General features: G+C 45.5%; 1 protein-coding gene across 2 annotated transcripts; it reads right to left on the bottom strand.

Moving 5' to 3' along the window:
- Positions 1-105: 105 nt before the first annotated feature.
- rnf122 (ring finger protein 122) lies at positions 106-22,986 on the bottom strand. Of its 2 annotated transcripts, none has more exons than XM_029763511.1 (6): positions 22,005-22,986; positions 21,863-21,906; positions 10,719-10,875; positions 4,356-4,443; positions 4,041-4,123; positions 106-2,821 (listed from the first exon to the last, which is right to left on the bottom strand). In XM_029763511.1, exons 1-6 carry the CDS (start codon positions 22,022-22,024, stop codon positions 2,707-2,709), a joined length of 507 nt encoding a protein of 168 aa, XP_029619371.1. In that variant the 5' UTR covers positions 22,025-22,986; the 3' UTR covers positions 106-2,706. The 2 variants fall into 2 exon arrangements, with proteins under 2 accessions (XP_029619371.1, XP_029619372.1); XM_029763512.1 differs by having other exon boundaries at positions 4,041-4,120.
- Positions 22,987-23,491: the final 505 nt, after the last annotated feature.

The raw sequence follows: 23,491 nt of genomic DNA, 5'->3' as shown, positions 1-23,491 counted from the left end.
TTTTAGAATAAGGTTGTAACGTAATAAAATGTGGAAAAAGGGAAGGGGCCTGGATACTTTCTGAATTTCCCCACTACAGATAAAATACAGAGACCAGGGGAGTGGTAGAGATTCAGGGTGTTTAATAGTCACATGTACAGGGTTGTAGGTGGGTTTGCAGGTGGGATTGCAGGGTACAGTGAAAGTCTTCGAGCGCCAACATGCAGGACTAGTGAAATAAAATGATGAAATAGAAATAACAACAATATAAATAGCACTATATACACACATCATAATAAGTGTAGCAGTGATGAATAAATAAATGTCCATTGGGGTGGAGGTAGAGACTGTTGAGGGGCTGGGGTGGAATGACCATAGGGGGAGCAGCCGCATGACCATTGAGCACAATAAAAACAATCAACATTTCAATACAATTTAAAATATACATATTAACAACAGCAACAGTGAAAATGCCATTGGTGTGGGGGGCAGAATAAAAGTCTGTTCGGGTGGGATGGGGGGGGCTGGTAGCTGACTAGTGGTGGCTATTCAGCAGCCTGATGGTCTGAGGGTAGAAACTATTGGCCAGTCTTTCAGTTTTTGCCATGATGCTTCTGTACTGCCATGTCTGAGTGATTGAAGCGGGGAGAACAGGTCATGGTTTGGTGTCTGGGGTCCCTGAGGATCTTCTTGGCTTCCTGCGACACCTGGTGTTGTAGGTGTCCTGTAGGGCAGTTTGGCTGCATGTACACCCTCTGAAGAGCCTTGCGGTCTGCGGCGGTGGAGTTGTCGTACCAGGCTGTGATGCAGCCCCACAACATGCTCTCGATGGTGCTCCTGTAGAACACTGTGAGGGCCCTCGAGGACAGGCTGAATTTCATCAGCATCCTGAGGTTGAAGAGTTGCTGTAGTGCCGTCTTCACTACCTTGTCCATGTGGTTAGATCATTTCAGCTTCTCTGAGATGTGAACGCCAAGGAATTTTAAGTTATTGACCGTTTCCACGGCAGCCCCATTGATGAGAACAGCCTGGTTCCTCCTGAAGTCCACAATCAGCTTCTTTGTTTTGCTAACGTCGAGGGAGGGGTTGTTTACCTGGCACCATGCCGTCAGAGTGCCTACCTCCTTCCTGTAGGCGGTCTCGTCATTGTTGTTGATCAGGCCTACTACTGTCATGTCGTCAGCAAACTTGATGATGGAGTTGGAACTGTCAGTCGTGGGTATACAGGGAATACAGGAGGGGACTGAGGACACACCCTTGTGGGGCCTCCGTGTTGAGGATCAGTGTCGAGGAGGTAATGTTGCCCACTTTCTCCACCTGGGGGCGGCCCGTCAGGAAGTCCAGGACCCAGTTGCATAGGGAGGAGTAGTGCTCAATTTAAGCAGTGCTTACTTGGTTTGAGTTCGACTGGTAAAACAGTTTTAAAATACAGATTATTTCACAGAGATGTGCGAAAAGGAGCCATTAAACATCCCGTAAAAAAAATTGAAAGCATATTCTTCAAAGAGAAATAGAATTACATACTGAGAAAAATGACATATGCTATATTCCATCGGATGGAGTTGTGGAGGTATAATCACACAACATTGAAACTCTAAACTACTGTAACTTGCGAAGAACCCTTTGCTTTATAAAAGTAATGTCACAGGTATACTGCACCAGTAATATGACAGAAAACAGCAGGTGTATTGCCTTTGAGTTCTTAGATACCTCAATCTATTAATGTGATTGGCTAGGTATCAAATTCAGGCTAGGTATCAAATTCAGGCTGTCACCACATTTCAGAACCACAATAGTCTACTGAGCTAAAGCCTAGGCAATAATGCTGGGAGCTAAAACGAGTCTTCAGGTGTCAGGCAAGGTTCTAAACATGTGAGCATGTTTCACTAAACCACCTGTGCAGTGCGATACACACATTGGTTGGCAGGAGGTATATAAAACACAGAGTGTCAGAGTGCAATATATCAAAAACAAACACCTTTCAGCCAAGAACAAAAATGTTGTGGTGAGAGGGTGATGCACATCGCTCACATTGCCTTGGTCCATGTACAACAATAGAAAACAAACATGTTATAAACAAAAAAAGAAATATAACAAGTGACAAACCCAAACAGACTCCTCTGTGCGACAACACACACACACAACACACACATGCCCATAGAACATCACTTTGTATTTTCTCAACACCATGGTTCTTAAAGTTCCACTCTTGTCTTTACACATTCAAATCAACTGCCTCCACTCTCCAGCTGTCTGGAGCTCTTCCCTCTTGCTGAGTTTGGAACTAGAACTCACATCTGAGGAAGTAAAAGACAGAAAGAGAGGAAAAGAGAGAAGGTGAGAAAATGAGTGTCAGAGAGAGATCAAAGAGACAACAGAAGAAAGACAGAACTAGAGAGCGTGACAGAAAGAACAGAGAAGGCTAGTGAGAGAAAAAGGGGGAGAAAGACAGAGAAAAAGAGTGAGACAGTCAGAGACAAAGAGAAAGAGTGACGGGGTGAAGTGTGGGTAGCCGGAGACTGTCTGTGGTGTAGACTCATGTATGCAGCTCTGTGTTGGTTGCTAGGTAACAGAAGCTCTCACAGTCCTCTCCAGGGGGTAGTTAGGTTACACCATTTCACAGTCATCTGTGGGTGGTTTCTAGGATACACCAGACAAAAGCGTTCACTTTCTGTTGGTTGCTAGGTTACACCAGCTCACAGTGCCCACTCCGTACTGGTTGTTAGGTTACACAAGTTCGTCCAGTAGTGTTCCTATGCTGTTGCGCTGTTCTGGGGGTCCTGCAATGGTTTTGTTGCACATGGGGCACACACAGCGTACCTCCAGCCATTTCACCAGACACCTAAGAAACACACAGAAATTGTATAATTTGCTAAACATTCCAAGTAATTTTAATTTTTGACATCACAAAGGATACACCTGTAAAATTCAGTATAATTGATGACATCACAAAGGCTGAATCTGTCAAATTCAGTGTAATTGTTGACATTTAGAGCAACAGATAGCCTAGCGATTAGAGCGTTAGTTAGGCCAGTAACCGGAAAGTTGCTAGTTTGAATCCATAAGCCGACATGGAGAAAAATGATTGCAGACCCTGGCCCCTAGGAACATACAGAGATAAGCATACTATGAAATTTCTCCCCAATACCATCTGTTGTATATATTTAATGTATTACATGAATGGTGATCATAGCCCTTCCGAAAATACATTTAAATTGTGTTTTAATGCGATTTTATCCCACCCTGCTCCATGTATTCAATGCAGGTAGCATAGTGGTTAAGTAACCGAAAGGTCGCCGGTTCAAATCACCAAACTGACTAGGTGAAAAATCTGTCAATGTGCCCTCAAGCAAGGCACTTAACCCTAATTGCTCTGGATAAGAGTGGCTAAATGACAACAAAAAAACATTACATTTCAAATTTGGCTTTACTTCTGGGCATCTGGCAGTTATTATGAGGCATCTGGCAGTTATTATGAGGCATCTGGCAGTTATTATGAGGCATCTGGCAGTTATTATGATGCATCTGGCAGTTATTATGAGGCATCTGGCAGTTATTATGAGGCATCTGGCAGTTATTATGAGGCATCTGGCAGTTATTATGACGCATCTGACAGTTATTATGAGGCATCTGGCAGTTCCTAACCTGGCCCTGACCCCACTCTCTGAAGGATGTCTCAGGGAGAGTTGTGATATGCACTTTTTTTTGGCAGGGGGGGACAAATATAAGTACCCTCCAAAATTATTATTATTATCACAAAGGAAACATCTGTAATATTAAGTCCAATTAATGACATCAAAGGTAGTAACGGATCATGACAAAGGGAACTCTCTCTCGCTCTGGAATATCTAAAAAAAGAAAAACAATGTTGCACATTAAAGGGCTTCAAATGGGATTCAGTGTTTACCAAGAGGTGCCTCTAGTCAGGCAAGTATTGTCTTCCTGTGACCTGGAAACATTTCATAACTGTGGGTATGTCAGTGACACATCTCTCCATTCAAAAACTGTGTGCTGACTGAAATGAATGGCGGTGACCTCCTTCCTCCTAATATGGTACTCACTTCCTGTGAAAGGCATGTTGGCATGGCAACACTCCCAGCTCATCTTTGACTTTGAAGTCTTCCAGGCAAACAGCACACGTCTGCTGTAAGAGTGACAGAGACAGGAACACGACCAGAGGAGACACAGGGAAGGATATGTTGAGGGAGCAAGAGCGAGAACGAGAGTGGCGCAATGGGAAGAAAGAGGAGACAAAAGAAGGGAAAGATTGAGGCAGCGAGAGAGAGAGACGCGAGGTGGCATCAGATATTGTTACTAAGATTGACAGACATTGTAAATATTCACAATCAGTAACGTAAAGTAGATTGTATTCTTACCCCATGGAGATTCAACTTCTTAGGATCTCCTTTTAAAACCACCTCTCTGTAGCCAAACCTATCGCTCTGGGCTTGGTGTCTTAGTTTACTGTAGGTGAACAAACAAACAAAGTACAACCATTAGAGATGACCTACTGTATGTCATTGGTAAGAGTATGTTTTTGCAAGCGGTCCCAGTCCCCCAAGAAACCCAGAAATCAAATCAATCACTGTGCTTTTATTGGTCAGAGCAGTAAAGGTAGTACACCTTCAGATGAAAATGATTTACAATTGTATCAAATGGTGGTACGGGTATCAGTGAATGTAGCCTTGACTTTACTTGTATAAAATAGTCTTCATTTTGATAAATCAATCATACTGTATATTATCAGTGAAGGAAGGGATGGGCCATCCTCCTCAGTGAATTTCATAAAAATTGTGAAACAATATTTTTTTTTTTAAAAAGCTTACTTTTTAGATACAATTATACTAAATATATTCACATCACCAAATAATTGATTAAAACACACTGTTTTGCAATGAAGGTCTACAGTAGCCTCAGCAGCACTCTGTAGGGTAGCACCATGGTGTAACAGGAGGACAGCTATCTGTCCTCCTCTGACTTCAATACAAACCTAGGACAACACAGGTGGATAACATGTTAGTTCATTGCGCCACTCTCATTCTCATGGTTCTCATCCCCTTCCATAGACTTAGAGTAATTATGACAACTTCCGGAAGACCTCCTCCAACCTATCAGAGCACTTGCAGCATGAACTAACATGTTGTCCGACCAATCAATAGATCAGAGAATTAATCTAGTACTGAAAGCATAAACTACAGCTAGCTAGCACTGCAGTGCATAAAATGTGGTGAGTAGTTGACTCAAAGAGAGAAAGAAAAAGTTTTAAAGTTTCTTCCAAAATTAAAAAGAAGCAAGAGAAAGAAAAAAGATAGCTACAGTATATTTGGTTGTATTTTTATTTTTTTAGTTTCACAATTTAGCTTGCTAGTTTAGGCTACTCAAACACGCGGCTCAAACAAAGAGGGATGCTATGCTAGCTAGCTGGCTATGGCTATCCAACACTGGAACTTCTCCAAGTCAAGGTATTTATTGCCACTGTGGCCTGCCGGTGTAAACTGCTTGCTGACTGTACTGCATGATTGTAGCTGGTTTACCAATGTGTTAGTTCTAGTAGCTATGTAGACTATGACAATGATGTAGGCTGTGTGTAGTGGTTAGCAGTCATAACATGAACGTTTGGCTTGGAAAGTGTTTTTTCGCCTGGTCACAGACAGCTGATGTGTTGTGCACTGAAGTCCACAAGAGAAGGGAAAAGGTGAGAGCGCGTAGATAGTTGCGAGAAGGAATTACATATACAAGGAGTAAATTGGTCATCCTGTTTTTTGTGGCGGTTATGAAAGTTGTTTGCATGTGATCAGGGGATTCTATTCAAAAACATTTCTTAAACGGAACGAAACGGGGATAAACATACCTGAATTTGTCCAATAGAAACTCTAGTTTGCAACTGTTGGACTAATGATTACACCCTAGATCTGCTAGATGCAGGCAAGAGTGTTCAACGCGGTATTGAATGTGCCAAGGTCTCTTACCTTGATTACTGAAAATGATCTCCACCTGTGCACCTACGTTGTAAACGTTCAGTCATAGGCTAGGTTGTAGCAACCTCATGATGGGTACAGGGAAAATTTTTGTATCATGTAGAAGCCTAAAGCTATCGATGTTACATTGAATGGAATATGAATGACAGTCATCCAATATGCTGTCATTCATCTTAAACAGCACCGACCGCCACTGGTGTACATACTAGTTTCTTTCTACTTTTTGTTACTACTTGTTACTTTTTTACTTCAGTATTTGGACTGTTTTTCTTGATTGATATTGTTATTGTACTCCATTGTTGAGGAGTTAGCAAGCAACCATTTCACTGTACCGTGTGCACATGTCTACCCAGCTCACTACATTCTTTAAGGCCTGGGAAAACTCCATGTATATAAAGCAAATATCCTCACATTGTTCTACATGGTGCAATGTTATCAGTCATCAACAACACTAAATTGATCAAAACAACAACTATAATGCTTGGCTGGGCTATATACAAATGTCCTGTCATTTTGGGGCAGATTAAATGCATGCACGCAAACACAAGTGTAAAAAAAAACTGCCATAGCAAGGACCCTAAAAATAAGAGACACAGTTAGTGAAGTGATAAAGATCTGCTCTCCATTGTTTGAGTTGGAAAATTATTTAGGGGCCTGGGAAGCGCAGGGCACTCATTTTGTGTGTGTGTGTGTGTGTAACAATTTGGCTTTGACAATGTGATTCATTATCTACAGGTAAATATTTACTTGGCCATACAGAGAATCACATACCCAGTGTGCATTCTTAGGAGTTCATATTCAAAATGGCAGTTAATTAAACAGTTCATCTTTCACACTTGCTGAACAAATATTAACCGAGTTGTCAGAACAATGACAATATCCCCACTTCTCTATTGACCACTCTCTCTCCCTCGCTCGCTTTCTACTCTGATGAATATAGAACAATAAATGATTTACAAGCATACACAAAGTGAAATGAAATACCATGTCTATCTGAGATTAGTCTGGAAGCGGTTTATGGATATATTGAAGCAACATCTCAAGACATCAGTCAGGAAGTTAAAGCTTGGTCGCAAATGGGTCTTCCAAATGGACAATGACCCCAAGCATTCTTCCAAAGTTTTAGCAAAATGGCTTAAGGACAACAAAGTCAAGGTATTGGAGTGTCCATCACAAAGCCCTGACCTCAATCCCATAGAAGATTTGTGGGCAGGACTGAAAAAGCATGTGCAAGCAAGGAGGCCTACAAACCTGACTCAGTTTCACCAGCTCTGTCAGGAGGAATAGGCCAAAATTGATCCAACTTATTGTGGGAAGTTTGTGGAAGGCTACATGAAACGTTTGACCCAAGCTAAACAATTTAAAGGCAATGCTACCAAATACTAATTGAGTGAATGTAAACTTCTGACCCACTGGGAATGATATGAAAGAAATAAAAGCTGAAATAAATCACTCTCTCTACTATTATTCTGACATTTCACATTCTTAAAATAAAGTGGTAATCCTAACTGACCTAAGACAGGACATTTGTACTAAGATTAAATGTCAGGAATTGTGAAAAAATGAGTTTAAATGTAGTTGGCTAAGGTGTATGTAAACTTCCGACTTCAACTGTATGCTGAGCACTTGTTGGCTGCTTTTCCTTCACTCCTTGGTCCAACTCATCCCAAACCATCTCAATTGGGTTGAGGTTGGGTGATTGGAGACCAGGTCATCTGATGCATCACTCCATCACTCTCCTTCTTGGTCAAATAGCCCTTACACAGCCTGGAGGTGTGTTGGGTCATTGTCCTGTTGAAAAACAAATGACAGTCCCACTAAGCGCAAACCAGATGGGATGGCGTATCGCTGCAGAATGCTGTGGTAGCCATGCTGGTTATGTGTGCCTTGAATTCTAAATAAATCACTGACAGTGTCACCAGCAAAGCACCCCCACGCCATCACACCTCCTCCTCCATGCTTCACAGTGGGAACCACACATGCAGAGATCATCCATTCACTTACTCTGCGTCTCAGAAAGACACAGCGGTTGGAACCAAAAATCTCAAATTTGGACTGATTAGACCAAAGGACAGATTTCCACCAGTCTAATGTCCATTGCTTGTGTTTCTTGGCCTAAGCAAGTCTCTTCTTCTTACTGGTGTCCTTTAGTAGGGGTTTCTTTGCAGCAATTCGACCATGAAGGCCTAATTCACGCAGTCTCTAATGAACAGTTGATGTTGAGATGTGTAGTTACATGAACTCTGAAGCATATATTTGGACTACAACTTCTGAGGCTGGTAACTCTAATAAACTTATCCTCTGTAGTAGAGGCAACTCTGGGTCTTCCTTTCCTGTGGCAGTCCTCATGAGAGCCAGTTTCATCGCAGCGCTTGATGGTTTTTGCGACTGCACTTGAAGAAACTTTCAAAGTTCTTGACATTTTCCGGATTGACTGACCTTCATGTCTTAAAGTAACGATGGACTGCCATTTTTCTTTGCTAATTTGAGCTGTTCTTGCCATAATATGGACTTGGTCTTTTACCAAATAGGGCTATCCTCTGTATACCACCCCTACTTTGTCACAACATAACTGATTGGCTCAAACGCTTTAAGAAGTAAAGAAATTCCACAAATTAACTTGTAACAAATGCATTCCAGGAGACTAGCTCATGAAGCTGGTTGAGAGAATGCCAAGCGCGTGCAAAGCTGTCATCATGGCAAAGGTTGGCTACTTTGAAGAATCTCAAATATAAAATAAACTCAACATCCTCTCACTGCCAACTGCGTTTCTTTTCAGCAAACGTAACATGTGTAAATAGTTGTATGAACATAACAAGATTCAACAACTGAGACATAAACTGAACAAGTTCCACCGACATGTGACTAACATAAATTGAATAATGTGCCCCTGAACAAATGGGGGGGGGGGTCAAAATCAAAAGAAACAGTCAGTAACTGGTGTGGCCACCAGCTGCATTAAGTACTGCAGTGAATCTCCTCCTCATGGACTGCACCAGATTTGCCAGTTCTTGCTGTGAGATGTTACCCCACTCTTCCACCAAGGCACCTGCAAGTTCCTGGACATTTCTGGGGGGAATGGCCCTAGCCTTCACCCTCCGATCCAACCGGTCCCAGACGTGCTCAATGGGATTGAGATCCGGGCTCTTCACTGGCCATGGCAGAACACTGACATTCCTGTCTTGCAGGAAATCATGCACAGAACGAGCAGTATGGCTGGTGGCATTGTCATGCTGGAGGGTCATGTCAGGATGAGCCTGCAGGAAGGGTACCACATGAGGGAGGAGGATGTCTTCCCTGTAACGCACAGCATTGAGATTGCCTGCAATGACAACAAGCTCAGTCTGATGATGCTGTGACACACCGCCCAAGACCACGACGGACCCTCCACCTCCAAATCGATCCCGCTCCAGAGTACAGACCTCGGTATAATGCTCATTCCTTCAACGTTAAACGCGAATCCGACCATCACCCCTGGTGAGACAAAATCGCGACTCGACAGTGATGAGCACTTTTTGCCAGTCCTGTCTGGTCCAGCGACGGTGGGTTTGTGCCCATAGCCAACGTTGTTGCCGGTGATGTCTGGTGAGGACCTGCCTTACAACAGGCCTAAAAGCCCTCAGTCCAGCCTCTCTCAGCCTATTGCGGGCAGTCTGAGCACTGATGGAGGGATTGTGCGTTCCTGGTGTAACTCGGGCAGTTGTTGTTGCCATCCTGTACCTGTTCCGCAGGTGTGATGTTTGGATGTACCGATCCTGTGCAGGTGTTGTTACACGTGGTCTGCCACTGCGAGGACGATCAGCTGTCCGTCCTGTCTCCCTGTAGCGCTGTCTTAGGCGTCTCACAGTACAGACATTGCAATTTAATGCCCTGGCCACATCTGCAGTCCTCATGCCTCCTTGCAGCATGCGTAAGGCACGTTCACGCAGATGAGCAGGGACCCTGGGCATCTTTCTTTTGGAGTTTTTCCAGAGTCAGTAGAAAGGCCTCTTTAGTGGTTTTCATAACTGTGTTTTTTCATAACTGTGACCTTAATTGCCTACCGTCTGTAAGCTGTTAGTGTCTTAACGACCGTTCCACAGGTGCATGTTCATTAATTGTTTATGGTTCATTGAACAAGCATGGGAAACAGTGTTTAAACCCTTTACAATGAATATCTGTGACGTTATTTGGATTTTTATAAATTATCTTTGAAAGACAGGGTCCTGAAAAAGGGACGTTTATATTTTGATTTGTTTAATACTACGTAATTCCATATGTGTTATTTCATAGTTTTGATGTCTTCACTATTATTCTACAATGTGGAAAATAGTACAAATAAAGAAAAAAAACCTTGAATGAGTAGGTGTGTCCAAACCTTTGACTGGTACTGTATACTTTAGCCTATCACCATATAACAATGCAGAAAATACAATACCGGTACACACTTAAGTCACATGTACAATAATATACAGCGGGTTTTGGTGTTCTCAAGGGTGTTACGTTGAACCCCGCTCCCCTAGCTCCGGTGACGTCTGTCCTCACACTGTGGCAGGCAGCTTCCTGCCACCTCATTTCCTCACAGTCGTCCCCTCAGCTTATCAGAGAGTTCATTGTCAACAGAAGGAAATGTCACCTCTCTCTCTCTCAACAGGAAAAGGTATCACAGAGGTGAGCATGTGGACCGCACTGACAGCATCTCTGTGTGGATGTCTCTTACCCTCGTCTGCAGCCAACAGGCTCTCTGATCCACTATTCTATTCCACTCTGTACAAAGTTCACCTGATGAAGTAACAGCAGAAGATGAGGCTGAGGATGAAGATGAAGATGCCTGTTCCGAAGATGATCATGTAGATGTTGAGGGGCAGGTCCTGGAAGGTGATGGGAGGCATGGTGCACGACTTGTTGGAGTAGACCAGTCCCAGACCACAGAAGCACCCTACACAGGGGACGAGAAAAGTGGTTAGAACATAGTAGCACCCTACACAGGGGACAAGTGTAGTGTTATGACCATAGAAACACCATTGGGACAAGTATAGTGTTAAAGAGGCATCCTCCACAGATGATAAGTACACAGTCTACTGTGTTAGAAACAAATAAATACCCTACAGAGGGGTGAAGCACACAGTTATAGTCTGACACATTCAGCACCCTCAGAGTGCTGAGAATGAATCCTGCCGAGGCAACAAGTACAATTTTGAGAATACAGAGGCATGTTAAAAAGGTAATAAATATAGGGTTTAGACTACACACACACACACACACACACACACACACACACACACACACACACACACACACACACACACACACACACACACTGCCATCACAGCTGAGGGTCAGGGTTGCCAGTGCTGCAGCTGTGTCCATCTCTGATACAGACGAAAGCACGCACACACACACACCACACACACACACACCTGTCTATACCTCACTCTCTCTCAAAGAAAGTACAAACATGGCATCGCTGCTCCATGAAAGACCATGCAATCTCCACTCTATTAAAGAACATGGCGTCTACACTCCATGAAAGAGCATGGCATCTCTGCTCCAAGACAATGGTACACAACGGTATCTAGGCAACTAGTCTACATCATACAAGGCATAACCTGATTTCTAAGACTTACAACAGAACTAATTGTTTGATAAAACAAAGAAAATAAGACATAATGGCATTGTTGAAAAAGCAATTTAAGCTGTTCAATTCATTTAAATTCCTTTCTTGTTTCGCAATAAAATAAACCATATTAATAGCAGAATATAGATAAGATCTGACTAACTGATTTATAAACAATGCACAATGTCTTGGAAGACATGAATGACGTCATGTAGCTTTTGATGTTTCTACGCCTTCCCAAAATATCCACAAAGACACTCGTTCATCAAACACAGAGAAAAGTCTAACTGTTTTACACATCAGGGCCTTTATTTCATATCAATTTAAAGTGGTTTACATTTCTCAGGACAATATGAGAGTCCTCTATTTGGCAGCATTGTTTGGAAAAATTGGCTTGATGTCTGCAGGAAGCCTTGATTAAGAAAGACAAACAAGGGAATACTCCGACAAAACATACAAGGTCCTGAAAGGTGGTGGTCAACTGCATTTAAATTAAATCAACTCAGTAGAACAGGCCAAGAAGACAAACAGAATGTCCAATTCCAAGGCTGGTGTACATGAGTTGTTGAATAGGACGGAGAAGTGTACTAATGCTTCTGCCAAGACCTTTCTGTTTCAGGATGGAGTGTGCTTGCCCGTTAACGGCAGGGTTGAGGGACTGCTCTGGCCATTCCCCCTAAATTGCTACTTACACATCAAAGACACGCATCTACATAGAAATAGAACTATGAGATCATTTGATTCTATTTTTATGTGCATATATTCACCAATGAATTCCATGCAGAGAAGGTTAGTCCGCCCACATGTGTGTGTGTGTGTGTGTGTGTTGTCTGTAGCCCATCTGTATGTGTGTGTCTATTAGACCACATTATCACTGAAGCATTCAAGTCGGTCGATGACCAATTTAAAGTAAGGGGGGTAAGATAGAACCAGGACAGGGAGAGGAACTGTGGGGGAGAGAGGAAGGCTGACTGTGGAGAATTAATGAGACACGGGTAGGCTGACTGAGAGAGGTCTTTGTGTGTGCCAGGTCAAATGAACCCTACTGCAAGTTTGAACTAGAGCCACTTCAATTCACAGAATTTTTTGGGTGGCATTTTAACTAAATCTGAGATATTATTCCATGAGACAGACTGTTAATTCATTGACCTCTGATATATTTATAATAACTCATCAACGAAAGAAAACAAAGTAAGCTCTCTCTCAATTCAATTTAAGAGGCTTTATTGGCATTGGAAAGATATGTTAACATTGCCAAAGCAGGTGAAGTAGATAAAAAACTAATGTGAAATAAACAATAAAAATGAACAGTAAACATTACACTCACAGAAGTTCCAAAAAAAATAAGACATTTCAAATCTCATATTATGTGCAAATAGTTAAAGTACAAAAGGGAAAATAAATAAACATGGGTTGTATTTACAATAGTGTTTGTTCTTCACTGGTTGCCCTTTTCTTGTGGCAACAGGTCACAAATATTGCTGCTGTGATGGCACACTGTGGTATTTCACCCAATAGATATGGGAGTTTATCAAAATTGGATTTGTTTTTTAATTATTTGTGGGTTTGTGTAATCTGAGGGAAATATGAGTCTCTAGTATGGTCATACATTTGGCAGGAGATTAGGAAGTGCAGCTCAGTTTCCGCCTCATTTTATGGGCAGTGTGCACATAGCCTGTCTACTCTTGATTGCCAGGTCTGCCTAAGACGGCCTTTCTCAATAGCAAGGCTATGCTCACTGAGTCTGAACATAGTCAAAGCTTTCCTTAAGTTTGGGCCAGTGACAGTGGTCAGGTATTCTGGCACTATGTACTCTCTGTTTAGGGCCAAATAGCATTCTAGTTTGCTCTGTTTTTGAAAAAATGATTTTCAATGTGTCAAGTAATTATCTTTTTGTTTTCTCATGATTTGGTTGGGTCTAATTGTGTTGTTGTCCTGGGGCTCTGTGGTCTGTTTGTGTTTGTGAACAGAGCCCCATGACCTGCTTGCTTAGGGGACTCTTCTCCAGGTTCATCTCTCTGTAGGTGATGGCTTTGTTATGGAAAGTTTGGGAATCGCTTCATTTTAGGTGGTTGTAGAATTTAACAGCTTGTCACAGGTTCCAACGAGAGTGGCGCCCCTCCTCGGTCGGGCGGCGCTCGGCGGTCGTCGTCGCCGGCCTATTAGCTGCCACCGATCATTGTTTCTGTGTCGTTTAGTTTTGTCTGTCTGTTCCGCACCTGTTTTGTGTATGTCATTAGTGGGGACTTATTTAATGTGTGTTTTCAGTTGGGATTTTGTGCGGGATTGTTTATTGTCTACATTGTGTTACCGACAGTTTTGTCGAGTGAGTTACCGGCTGCGCTCCTTGCGCCTTGTAATTATATTTTGTGTTTTATGGGCGCAGTTCAAAATACGTGAACTTTGTATAGCGCCCTGTGCTTTTCGGCGTTTGTGTGTGTCAGTTGTATTAAAAGACACTCACCTCCAGCACCTCTGTCTCCTGCATTTGATTCCGCCTATCCGCCAGTCCAAATCAGTCGTGACAGAATCCCGCACCAAAAAACTGATGGAGTCAGCAGGAGCAGAAGCGCCATCCATGGCTGAGCAGGTCTCCCAGCATGCCGGCCTCCTCCACCGCCTAGGCTCGGCCATGGATCAGGTGTTGGCCCGGTTGGAGAGATGGGAGAGAAGTGCCTCCCCAGCAGGACCAGCTCCGGTCCCTCACCCTGCGCCCCTACCTACATCCACTGAAGCGGGTGCCAGCGGGATCCGGATTTCACCTCCCAGGGAGTTCGATGGGACGGCCGCTGGGTGCAAGGGGTTCCTCCTCCAACTGGAACTGTACCTGGCGACCGTCCGCCCACCTCCCTCCGACGAAGAGAGGGTGAGCGTCCTCGTCTCGTGTCTCACGGGTCGAGCCCTGGAATGGGCCAATGCGGTCTGGGATGGTCCAGACTCGGCCCGGGGTGACTACCCTGAGTTCACCCGCCGCTTCCGGGCGGTTTTCGATCATCCCCCGGAGGGCAGGGCGGCGGGTGAGCTACTATTCCATTTGAGACAGGAGACGAGGACCGCTCAGGATTTCGCGTTGGAATTCCGGACTCTCGCCGCTGGATCGGGGTGGAACGAGCGGGCCCTAATAGACCACTATAGGTGCAGCCTTCGCGAGGACGTCCGCCGGGAGCTGGCATGTAGGGACAACACCTCCACTCTGGACCAACTGGTGGATTTGTCCATTGGATTGGACAACCTGCTGGCTGCCCGGGGACGTTCCAGTCGGGGCCTGTTCGTTCCACCTACCAGTCCTCCCGCTCCACAGCCCATGGAGATAGGGGGGGCTGCACCGAGGAGGACCGGAGGGGGGGGTCTCTCCTGCACCCGATGTGGACGCAGAGGACACACTGTGGACCGGTGCTGGAGAGGTCCCTCTGGGAGTTCGGAGGGCAGGCAGAGCACTGCTTCGGCCCCCCAGGTGAGTCCGCACCAACCACACCCAGAGCCCCCTGTCGACCACTTGTACACCTCCGTTTGTTTTCCTAATTTTTCCCCTCACTTCCAGTATAAGGCGCTAGTCGATTCAGGTGCAGCTGGGAGTTTTATGGACCATGGGTTAGCTGAGAGGTTAGGGATTCCCCGGGTTCAGCTGGACCACCCCTTCCCTGTGCACGCCCTAGATAGTCGACCGCTAGGGTCAGGCCAAGTAGGGGAGGTCACCGTGCCACTGGTTATGCAGACGTGGGGGAGTCATGTGGAGCGTATCAGCCTGTTCATCATTGACTCCCCAGCGTTCCCAGTGGTACTGGGAATCCCCTGGCTAGCCACACACAACCCCCAGATTTCGTGGAGACAGAGGGCTCTTACGGGGTGGTCGAGGGAGTGCTCAGGTAGGTGCATAGGAGTTTCCATCGGTGCGACTACGGTGGAGAGTCCAGACCAAGTCTCCACAGTGCACATTCCCTCAGAGTATGCCGATTTGGCTATCGCCTTCAGTAAGACGAAGGCGACTCTATTACCACCCCATCGACGAGGGGATTGTGCGATAAACCTCCAGGCCGACGCGACCCTTCCGAGGAGTCACGTGTATCCTCTGTCTCAGGAGGAGACAGTGGCTATGGATACATACGTCACTGAGTCCTTGAGACAGGGATACATTCGGCCCTCTAAATCCCCCGTCTCCTCGAGCTTCTTTTTCGTGAAGAAGAAGGAGGGAGGTCTGCGCCCGTGCATTGACTATAGAGGTCTAAATGCTATCACAGTGGGTTTCAGTTACCCGCTACCTCTCATTGCTACGGCAGTGGAGTCATTTCACGGGGCGCGCTTCTTCACGAAATTGGATCTCAGGAGTGCGTATAACTTGGTGCGTATCCGAGATGGAGACGAGTGGAAAACCGCATTTAGTACCACATCGGGCCATTATGAGTACCTCGTCATGCCGTATGGGTTAAAGAATGCTCCCGCTGTCTTCCAATCCTTTGTGGACGAGGTCCTTAGGGACATGCTCGGGCAGGGTGTGGTGGTGTACATCGATGACATCCTGATCTGCTCCGCCACACGCGCCGAGCATGTGTCCCTGGTGCGTAGAGTGCTTGGGCGGCTGCTGGAGCATAACCTATACGTCAAGGCTGAGAAATGTGAGTTCTTCAAAAGAGCCGTCTCATTTCTAGGATATCGCATTTCCACCTCGGGGGTGGAGGTGGAGTGTGACCGCGTGACGGCCGTGCGTAATTGGCCAACCCCAGCCACTGTGAAGGAGGTGCAGCGGTTCTTGGGGTTCGCTAATTATTATCGGAGGTTTATCCGGGGTTTTGGCCAGGTAGCAGCTCCCATTATACCTCACTGATGAAGGGGGGCCCGGTGCGGCTACGATGGTCAGCAGAGGCGGACAGAGCCTTCCATCGTCTGAAGGTTCTGTTCACCAATGCACCTGTCCTGGCGCATCCGGACCCCTCTTTGCCATTTATAGTGGAGGTGGACGCGTCCGAGGCTGGGGTAGGAGCTGTGCTTTCGCAGCGTTCGGGCGTTCCACCGAAGCTCCGCCCATGCGCGTTCTTTTCTAAGAAGCTGAGCCCGGCGGAGCGCAATTATGATGTGGGGGACCGGGAGCTGTTAGCCGTGGTCAGGGCTTTGACGGTGTGGAGACATTGGCTTGAGGGGGCACGTCACCCTTTTCTCATCTGGACCGACCACCGTAACCTGGAGTATATTCGGGCAGCGAGGAGGCTTAATCCCCGTCAGGCAAGGTGGGCCATGTTTTTTACGAGGTTTAACTTCACTCTCTCGTACATTCCAGGTTCCCGGAACCGGAAGGCTGACGCACTGTCGCGTCTCTACGACACCGAGGAGCGGACCATCGATCCTACTCCCATACTTCCCGCCTCCTGTCTGGTGGCACCGGTGGTATGGGAGGTGGATGCGGACATCGAGCGGGCGGGTCGGTCAGAACCTACTCCACCGCAGTGTCCCGTGGGCCTGAAATACGTTCCGCTTGGTGTTCGCGATCGCCTGATCCGATGGTCCCATACTCTACCCTCCTCGGGTCATCCTGGGGTGGAACGGACAGTGCGGGGCCTGAAGGGGAGGTACTGGTGGCCCACCTTGGCTGAGGATGTCCGGCGTTATGTCTCGTCCTGTTCAGTATGCGCTCAGTGTAAGGCTCCTAGGCACCTACCTCGAGGGAAATTACAGCCCCTCCCTGTTCCACAGCGGCCCTGGACTCACCTCTCGGTGGATTTCCTTACGGATCTTCCGCCGTCTCAGGGGAACACGGCGATCCTGGTCGTTGTGGACAGGTTCTCTAAGTGCTGCCGTCTGCTCCCTTTGCCCGGTCTTCCTACGGCCCTGCAGACCGCAGAGGCCCTGTTCACTCACGTCTTCCGGCACTATGGGGTGCCCGAGGACATCGTATCTGATCGGGGTCCCCAGTTTACATCCAGGGTATGGAAATCGTTTATGGAGAGGCTGGGGGTCTCGGTCAGCCTGACCTCGGGGTTCCACCCCGAGAGTAATGGGCAGGTAGAGCGCATCAACCAGGACGTGGGCAGGTTCCTGCGGTCGTATTGCCAGGACCGGCCAGGGGAGTGGGCGCAGTTCGTGCCATGGGCTGAGATGGCCCAGAACTCTCAGCGCCACTCCTCCACTAATCTGTCACCCTTCCAGGTGGTGCTGGGTTATCAGCCGGTCCTGGTGCCATGGCAACAGAGCCAGACAGAGGCTCCTGCGGTGGAGGCATGGGTGAAGCGCTCTCAGGAGACCTGGAACACGGTCCAGGAATGTTTAAGGAGGGCGAGCGAACGGCACAAGGAGAGCGCTGACCGCCACCGCAGTGACGCCCCCGTGTTTAACCCGGGGGATAGAGTCTGGCTCTCGACCCGGAACCTGCCTCTCCGCCTGCCCTGCCGGAAGCTGGGTCCGCGGTTTGTAGGGCCGTTCAAAGTCCTGAGGAGGATAAACGAGGTGTGTTACAGGTTACAACTTCCTTCGTATTACCGTATTAACCCCTCGTTTCATGTGTCTCTCCTCAGGCCGGTGGTAGCTGGTCCGCTGCAGGACAGTGAGGTGCTGGAGGCCCCCCCGCCCCCCCTGGACATCGGGGGGAGCCCGGCGTACACAGTCCGAGCCATCCTGGACTCCCGACGTCGGGTAGGGGGCCTGCAGTACCTCGTGGACTGGGAGGGGTACGGTCCGGAGGAGAGGTGCTGGGTTCCGGCGGCGGACGTTCTGGACCCCTCTATGCTGCTGGACTTCCACCGTCGCCGACCGGATCGGCCGGCGCCTCGCCCTCCGGGCCGTCCCCGAGGCCGGCGTCGGCGCGCGGCTGGAGCCGCGCGTCAGGGGAGGGGTACTGTCACAGGTTCCAACGAGAGTGGCGCCCCTCCTCGGTCGGGCGGCGCTCGGCGGTTGTCGTCGCCGGCCTATTAGCTGCCACCGATCATTGTTTCTGTGTCGTTTAGTTTTGTCTGTCTGTTCCGCACCTGTTTTGTGTATGTCATTAGTGGGGACTTATTTAATGTGTGTTTTCAGTTGGGATTTTGTGCGGGATTGTTTATTGTCTACATTGTGTTACCGACAGTTTTGTCGAGTGAGTTACCGGCTGCGCTCCTTGCGCCTTGTAATTATATTTTGTGTTTTATGGGCGCAGTTCAAAATACGTGAACTTTGTATAGCGCCCTGTGCTTTTCGGCGTTTGTGTGTGTCAGTTGTATTAAAAGAGACTCACCTCCAGCACCTCTGTCTCCTGCATTTGATTCCGCCTATCCGCCAGTCCAAATCAGTCGTGACACAGCTATTTTCTGGATTTTGATCATTAGCGGGTATCGGCCTAATTCTGCTCTGCATGCATTATTTGGTATTTTACGTTGTACAGAGAGGATATTTTTGCAGAATTCTGCATGCAGTCTCAATTTGGTGTTTGTCCCATTTTGTGAATTCTTGGTTGGTGAGCGGACCCCAGACCTCACAACCATAAAGGGCAATGGGTTCTATAACTGATTGAAGTATTTTTTTGCCAGATCGTAATTGGTATGTCGAATTTTATGTTCCTTTTGATGGCGTAGAAGGCCCTTCTTGCCTTGTCTCCTAGATCATTCACAGCTTTGTGGAAGTTACCTGTGGCGCTGATGTTTAGGTCGAGGTACGCATTGTTTTTTGTGTGCTCTAGGGCAACGGTGTCTAGATGGAATTTTGGAACACCATTATTTTTATCTTACTGAGATTTACTGTCATCAACGTTTTTAGAGCAATATGCCAGTGACACACACACACACACACACACTCCTCTACAGCTGAACTCTAGGTGGACTAGGGTTACTGTCGTGAATGAGACCAGGTCGATTGTCTCTTTGTTTTTGGTTGGTGTCGTGACACTGTTTCTGTGTGGTTATAGCATTCTCATCATATCTGGACATGTCAAAAGGAGAGTGGAGAATCATAGAGAACAGTGGTAAACTGGATAAAGATAATTATAGGTTGGTCTAGTTCTGAACACACACACACAGTGACTCACCCAGCAATCTTATTCCTCTGTTAAGAGGACGTCTTTTTGACATGGCCCTGTGTGTGTGTGTGTGTGTGTGTGTGTGTGTGTGACAGAGGTTGTTTCATGGGGGGGGGGCTAAAGTAAAGAGAGAAAAAGAGGTAAAGAGAGAGAAAGCTCTTCACAGTCTCATTGAGAGAGAGAAGTAGAAAGAGAGTCCTTGTCTGTGTATTCATATCTGTTCACAGTTGATGAAACATATCACCTGTGATGCCTCTGCACTCAGACTCAAATGTGGGTCGTACATGAATGCCTCTGTATGTGTGTGCGTGTGCACTAGCTGACTGACTGTGAGAGGAGCCCCCCATGACCAATGACCTATATTGGCACTCTCCAGAGGGACACCCATTGCCATGGCACCAGAGCCAGATGATGCATAGAGAACCCTGCTTTAACATTCTGAATGCAGAACAGTTCTCCTGCTGTTATATATTCTGAATCTAGAATTGTTCTCCTGTTCTGACAGTCTCATTCTAAAACTCTTCCCCTGCTCTAACATTCTCAGTCCAGAATTGCTCCTCTATTCTAACATTGTAAATCTAGAACTGTGGCACCAATGTTCTCATTCTAGAACTGAGCTGATTTCTCAATGAGCCAGTAACATTTTCATAAAAGGTGACTCACCTGGGTAGTAATGACTTTTGCAGATTTAAGGAGAGGTTTGAGGACTACACTCACACAAGGCTTTTACTGCTGCCTCCTTTTACAAACAGAGCTTTAATCAAATATTAATCAGCTCACATGAGCACAAGCATTCATCTGTGCTTTCAAGAGAAATAAAACATGAGAAGCACACGCAGATCAGTCTGTGTACAGTACATGTAAGACACTAGACACAACCACTTATCTAGCCCAGCCATGAGGGTTGCTGAAGGTCCACCCTCTGCACCTGCTCTTAAAAACCTCCGATCATAAGTACTCTCATTTGGGGAGCATGTTAGGGTTTCTAAACCAGCTGTATACTGCCATAGATGGCATTTAGTGATGCCGAATACTAGTAGATACGTGTAATGTGGTATCAGCCAATTTAATAGCATATGTTTTTTCTGTATCCTATCATTCCTGGCCACAGCAGGTAACATTTTGTAGGCCTCCTGTAGTTGCATGGAATTCTAATCTCCTGGCCTACAGAATGAGGATATACTTGCCTGGTTGCCAGTCTGGTTCCACTTCCAGCTCCTTTGTCATTGTCATGTTATTATGGCTACAGAGATATACAGTAACTCTCCAGGAATACAAATCACCTCTGTATTGTGACCTAAAGAGATAATAATAGATCCTGGTATTGGCTGAGTATGGAGATTCTCCTCCTCAAATTCAATCATCACTAAATGTCACGAAAGGTTGTGTCAAGGCCATGGAAACAACACTGATATTGTGAGGAGTGTTTGGCATGACATTCAGAGGAGGCCAAACGGTCTGGCAAACCTTGTCTTGGTCTGCACCCTGATGGAGCCTTTAAATCAGAAACATGTTTCTTTTTAAACATCTTCCAAATGTCCATGTTTGTCAAACAGTGGCTGCATATATTTTATAGATCTAGGCATGATATTCAGTCCAAGATATCTCAGAATAACATGTGCACTCCAATCTATATTCATAGTTTATAAATTAAAACATTTGAGTGCTGCAAAATGAATGTAAAAGAAAAGTACAAATACTTGAACTAGCCAAACACTGGACCATTAAGAGAATGAAGAAATGTTGTGAATTCTAAACATCTTCATTCTCCAACCACACCACTTTGAAGTTCACCATAGCTCTTTCTAAGAGAATCAATGAGATTACATGAAAGTTGCAGAGGATTGTAAGAATCATGAACAAGGAACATCAAGCAGCAATAAGAAAGCAATGAGATTACATGACAAATAATGAAGGGATGAATTATTGAAATAGCAATACAGGTCAAGCCCAGTTTGAGTGGATCCCCTATAGTCAATAAACGTTGATAGCAAGAGCACTGAATAAATAGAATATGACTGAGTGAATAAATAACGGATTGATAGCCTTGACTACCAGTTTCAAAATTGCCATTTAAATTTGACCAATCCCGCTTGAAAGCCATAGTGGAACAAATATATTCAACTGTAGGCTAATACAATTAAAGAAAACGACCATACCTTGTAATGCAAAATAATATTTATGTATTCAATCTCCTTCATTATTGGCAAATTAAAAATATCAACCAAATAGAATAAATGAAGTATTTTTTTATAGTCCAATAACCCTTGAATAGTCCTTCGCATTTAACACATAAAATGTCGGTAAACATCAGAGAGAAAAATGAACGCTCACCGTTAAACCACTGAAACGGGTGCATCAATGCACCGGAGGTGGTCCTGTATGAGAAAGGATTCGTGTTTATCAACAAACGGTTGATGCTACAGTGCCCGCAGGGCTTGTCCGCCGTATATGCAGTTGGCTGTATTCAAATCACCTTATGAGATCGATATCCATCCCAAAATAGAAAATATAGCATATATCCAATAAAAACACCGTGTGTCGCTAAATGTAGCCTATCAGTAAAGTTGTTGACGTAAAAGCAAAATGAAGCGATCATTTACGTGGCGGTTCATCTTTAAGATACTGGTGTCGTTGCTAACTACGAAAATAAATTCCAGCCTTCCACAGTTCAATTAAATAGGCTACCACTGATTTACCCTTCAATAATTGGATATATTCACAAACTGCTTCAAACCAATGACTGTATATAACTGACCCAGCATCTGTGGAGAGAAGGCTGGATCACTTATTCCTACACCCCCCGACCCAAAAAAAGCGTTAGACATCCAGACGGTCCAATCGCTACCTGCCCTGGCCCCACTTGGAGTGTTTCCTCTAGATAGCACAGCCATAAAGTCAGGATTGGATATATTGTAAAATATCATGAAAACAAAAATGGTTTTTTTGGTCTTAATTTAAGGTTAGGATTAGGCATAAGGTTAGCAGTGTGTTTAAGGTTAGGGTAAATGATAGGGTTAGGATTAAAATCAAATGTTAAGAAGACATATTGTAGAAATAGGCGGGGTTTGTCTTTGTGGCTGAGGTAACTAGTGATGACCCGTTGGTGACCACGTTCGTTGTGACTGCGCGGGTGGATTTTTTATTTGTTTTATTTAACCTTTATTTAACTAGGCAAGTCAGTTAAGAACAAATTCTTATTTATAATGTCAGCCTACAAAAAGGCAAAAGGGGACGGGGGCTGGGGGCGGGGTTAAAAAATATAGGACAAAGCACACATCACGACAAGATGCACTACAACACTACATGAAGAGATGGATGGGTCTTAGGCTCGCAAACGATGTTATTACACTGAACAAAAATATAAACGCAGCCTGCAACAATTTCAAAGATGTTACTTTAGTTACAGTTCATATAAGGAAAGCAGTCAATTTAAATAAATTCATTAGGCCCTAATCTATGGATTCACATGACTGGGAATACAGATATGCATCTGTTGGTCACAGTTACCTTTAAAAAATGTGTCTCACAATGGGCCTCAGGATCTTGTCACGGTATTTCTGTGCATTCAAATGACCATTGATAAAATGCAACTGTGTCCATTGTCTGTAGCTTATACCTGCCCATACCATAACCCCACCATGGGACACTCTGTTCACAAAGTTGACATCAGCAAACCGCTCGCCCCCTCACAACCACACATACTGCCAAATTCTCTCAAACAACTTTTGAGTGGCTTATGGTAGAGAAATTAACATTAAATTCTTTGGCAACAGCTCTGGTGGACATTCCTGCAGTCAGCATGCTAATTGCACGCTCCCTCAAAACTTGAGACATCTGTGGTGTTGTGTGACAAAATTGCACATTTTTAGAGTGTCTTTTTATTGTCCCCAGTACAAGGTGCATCTGTGTAATGATCATGCTGTTTAATCAGCTTCTTGATATGCCACACCTGTCAGGTGG

This window comes from Salmo trutta, chromosome 9 (assembly GCF_901001165.1).
Source record: "Salmo trutta chromosome 9, fSalTru1.1, whole genome shotgun sequence".
In the NCBI taxonomy this organism is placed as follows: domain Eukaryota; kingdom Metazoa; phylum Chordata; class Actinopteri; order Salmoniformes; family Salmonidae; genus Salmo; species Salmo trutta.
The sequence above is the reverse complement of the archived record's forward strand: the minus strand, read 5'-3'. Positions and strand labels throughout refer to the sequence as shown.